Genomic DNA, 4,023 nt, shown 5'->3' with positions numbered 1-4,023 from the left:
TATATAGGACGGGCTTCTTTCAGTTTCCATCTATCAAATCCACTCACAAGGCTTTGGTCGGCCCAAGGCTATAATAGAAGTCATTTGCCCAAGGTGTCATGCAGTGAGACTAGACCTAGGACCTAAGCCCCTGATTCTTGTGTTTATAAGATGCAGGCTGACTTTCTGGAAATTTTTTAGTGCTGTTGTAGAGTGTGCCTTATGATCTATCAAATATGTTTGACCCTTTTGATATCAACCTACCTGAGACCACTCTATCATACAAACTTTATGGTTTAAAGCAGGGGTTCTCAACCACTTTTTATCTATGGACCCCTTTGATTACTATTTTATTCTGGTGGGACCCCCAATAGCAATTCGACATTTAAAAACTAGTTTTATAGATACTTCTTTCAAAATTCCTATTTTGTTTTGCACACATTAGCTTGTGCAGTTTGAACTATGTAAAATGTTAGAGAAAGAAACCTGACCGTTTCTTGCAATACATACATCTAAAGAGAAATTTTTTTCAGAGGCCCTTAAAATCCTATTATGGATCCCCAATTTACTATTTTGTTGTGTGGACCCCCAAAAATCTTACGGGGACCCTCAGGGGCCATTTGGACCCTGGGTGATAACCACTGGTTTAAAGTGTTCTAAATTAAAGTCTTCAAAATTTCAAACACCAGTGAAAGCTGTTTTACAGAATTCTTCATTTAAAAAAAAAATTTTTTTAAAAAATAAATTGAAATAAAAGCAGCGTATTTCAAACACAAATATCATAACAAAACGGTTAATCCCAAACTCTTCTGTCTGCTATTTCATTTCTTTCTGTTAATTAATATTTATAATTTCTCACAATTAAAATTTATATTTCATTAATGTTTCAGGATGTCTACTTTGTCAAAACGGCTGAAACGCAAAGATGCTGTCAAAAGAAGACCCAGTATGGATGCTCAAGTAAGCATCATATACAGATTGTAAAATATCTTGATGTATACATGTGTTCTCTCTAATGCACTTACTCACAGAATCAGCTATACCAACAAACACATATGCTCTCTCTTTCTCTCTCCCCCCCTCTTCTCACATATATTCGTACTCACATCCATGTAACTACATAAAATTATCCAAGAGACAAGCAGACAAACCTATAGTAGAGAGGGTCTATCATTGAAGACATGGCAAATGGCAATTAAAGGGCTTTGACAAAAGTAACTGGTTGACTGATTACCAAATGATTTAAATAATAATCAATTAGATAATTGGTTAAATTGTTAACCAATTAACGAATAATAAAGAAGTGGAGTAGAACCAGTGCATGTGTTTATTGTTGACATAATTACCCTCCCAAGATACAACAAAATACCTTAGGATATTTTACATGATAGTTTCCTCACCATATTATCATCATCATAAAATCTAATGACATGAAAAAAACAAAACGTTTTTCAGAAATGCCTTCTGCACAAATAACAGTTAAGTCCTGGCTAATATATTTGTTTTACTTTGTCAAAATTATTTTTTAATTATCAAAATTACACCCTTAATGAAAAGAAAAGTCTTTCGTGTTAAGACAATTCTTGTCAAATACAGCAAGGGAGATGAACTAAAAGTAATGGAGGTTGCACAATGGGTTGATAGCTACATTGGGTATCTACTGTATCAATTTTTCTGCTTTGTGTGTTTTTTTTAATCTCATATTCAGTAAAGATTGTCTTTGTCATTTGTCAAGGCTCAATAAAGTAATTATCAACAACAATACAAAACCGGGCGAGATGGTGTGAGGGCAGTTGCTATGGCATTGAGGTAGATCCGGCCACCCCCATTAACGGGGACAAAACCCAGATTTAAAACACTGGATGATGATGATGAATCCAAAATCAATTTTGCTCATGTCCACATTCAAAATGTAGCCATAAAAATATTATTTACAGAAGAAAAAAAAAAGTGATGGTTTGTAGCAGTCCCAGGAAAGGGAAGAATGCTATGGCTATTTAACCCCAAGAAACACCATTTATAGTTGGCTACATGACACAAGCGTCCTGTGTCCTTGAGTTTTCAAACAGGGGAGATAGGCACCTCTACCCAACAAAGGCAGCATCCAGAGACTAGTTTCAGGGTTGTTGCTCTTCATCAGTCTGGAGTAGCTTGGCCTTGCTAGCTGTCAAAACCAGGAAAAGGGTGAGCTGGCAGAATCATTAGCAAGACAGACAAAATGTATTTCGTCTGCTGCTACATTCTGAGTTCAAATTCCACTGAGGTTGACTTTGCCTTTCATCCTTTAAGGGTCAATGAAATAAGTACCAGTTACCCACTAGGTTCAATGTAATCGACTAGCCTCCTTCCCCCAAAATTTTCAAGGCCTTGTGATTAGAATAGAAATAATAATATTCCTTTCTGCTATAGATGCAAGGTCTGAAATTGTTTGGGAGAGAATTAGTCAATTACATTGACCCTAGTGTTTTACTGGTACTTAATTTATTAACCCTGAAAGGATGAAAGGCAAAGTCTACCTCAGCAGAATTTGAACTCAGAACGTAACATCAGGTGAAATACCTCTAAGCATTTCGCCTGACATGCTAATGATTCTGCCAGCTCACCACCTTATTATTAATGATAATAATAATCCTTTCTACTATGGGCACAAAGCCTGATATTTTGGGGGCTGGGAATAGTTAATTACATCGACCCCAGTGCTCAACTGGTACTTCAGCAGAATTTGAACTCAGAACATAGCGTTGGGCAAAATACCGCTAAGCATTTTGTCCAGCATGGTAATGATTCTGCCAGCTCACTACCTTTTTTTTTTTTTTAATGATAATAATAATAACAGCACTCAGAGAGCGCAAACCTCTGCCAAGGCAACACCAATGTCCTCTCAATGATTAGCCAGAGATGATTTTTAAAATTAGAATATCTGAAATAAACTTGACTGCTCTCACAAATGAGAATGCTAAAAATGAACCCAGCTGCTCTCAAAAATTAAGTAAAAAAAAACCAAAAAAAAAACCAGAATCCTTGACCAGTACCAAATCGATCCCAAAATCTAATCAGTTTGTGCCAGTCATGAAACTGAACATCATTGAAAGTTTCATCCAAATCCATCCAGCGGTTCTTGAGATAACTTGTCCATGGACAAACAAACATAACTGAAAACAATACTTCCACCTTCACTAAGGCGGAAGTAATAACTATTATTATTATTGCTATTAGTATTGAAAATAAGAATAAGATTAATACTGCAAGTTAATATTATGCAAATCTACTTTATCTAGTCTCTGAAATAAACTTAAATAACCTTTGAAACACCGTTTGGATTATGGTTTTGCAAATTGGATTATCAAATGTCTAAATTACATCAATATATAAAAACACATAATTAGAAAATTTCTTGATCTGATTAAAAGTCAATCAATGATCTTGTACTGATTCTATTAATTAAAAACTGAAACTAGAGGGAAAGACAAAAACGCTTTATTTAACCGTTTCTATCTTCTGTCTTTTGTTTGTTTCAGTCATTAGACTATAGCTGTGCTGAGGCACCAGCTTGAAGAATTTTAGCCAAATGAATTGACCTTGATGCTTATGTGAATAGATGTCAAAATTTGGGGATAATGCCTATAGAACTATGGGATGTTGAGAGACTTGGTTTATCCAATGTTTATTTTCTTTCGTTTATGATGATGATGATGATGATGATGATGATGATTGTATATCAAAACCAAACTGTTATATTTAATTTGTTTATCCACATAATTGCCTCCATACCTGCTTATCTCTTTTAGCCGCTCTTTACCCTGTGGAATTGGTCCCTTGTAAAGACATCAGAGTCTAAGTTCGAATCATTTGAGTGTTACTAAGTGTTTTCTCTGGATCTCATCTGTTGACCATCCATCCATCTATCTATCTATCTATCTATCTATCTATCTATCTATCTATCTATCTATCAATCTATTTATCTATCTATCTATTTATCTATCTATCTATCTATCTATCTATCTATCTATCTATCTATATATATATATATATATATATATATAT

The 4,023-nt window shown here is 34.6% G+C and overlaps 1 protein-coding gene across 1 annotated transcript in view; it reads left to right on the top strand.

Annotated features, from left to right (window-relative positions):
• Positions 1–4,023, top strand: part of LOC106873908 (uncharacterized) — a 324,095-nt gene that overhangs the window by 109,856 nt on the left and 210,216 nt on the right. Inside the window, exon 5 of the mRNA XM_052966147.1 lies at positions 870–939. Within this exon, the coding sequence (XP_052822107.1) occupies positions 870–939 (70 nt within the window). The remainder of the gene's footprint in view (positions 1–869; positions 940–4,023) is intronic.

This window comes from Octopus bimaculoides, chromosome 3 (assembly GCF_001194135.2).
Source record: "Octopus bimaculoides isolate UCB-OBI-ISO-001 chromosome 3, ASM119413v2, whole genome shotgun sequence".
Lineage (NCBI taxonomy): Eukaryota > Metazoa > Mollusca > Cephalopoda > Octopoda > Octopodidae > Octopus > Octopus bimaculoides.
The sequence above is the reverse complement of the archived record's forward strand: the minus strand, read 5'-3'. Positions and strand labels throughout refer to the sequence as shown.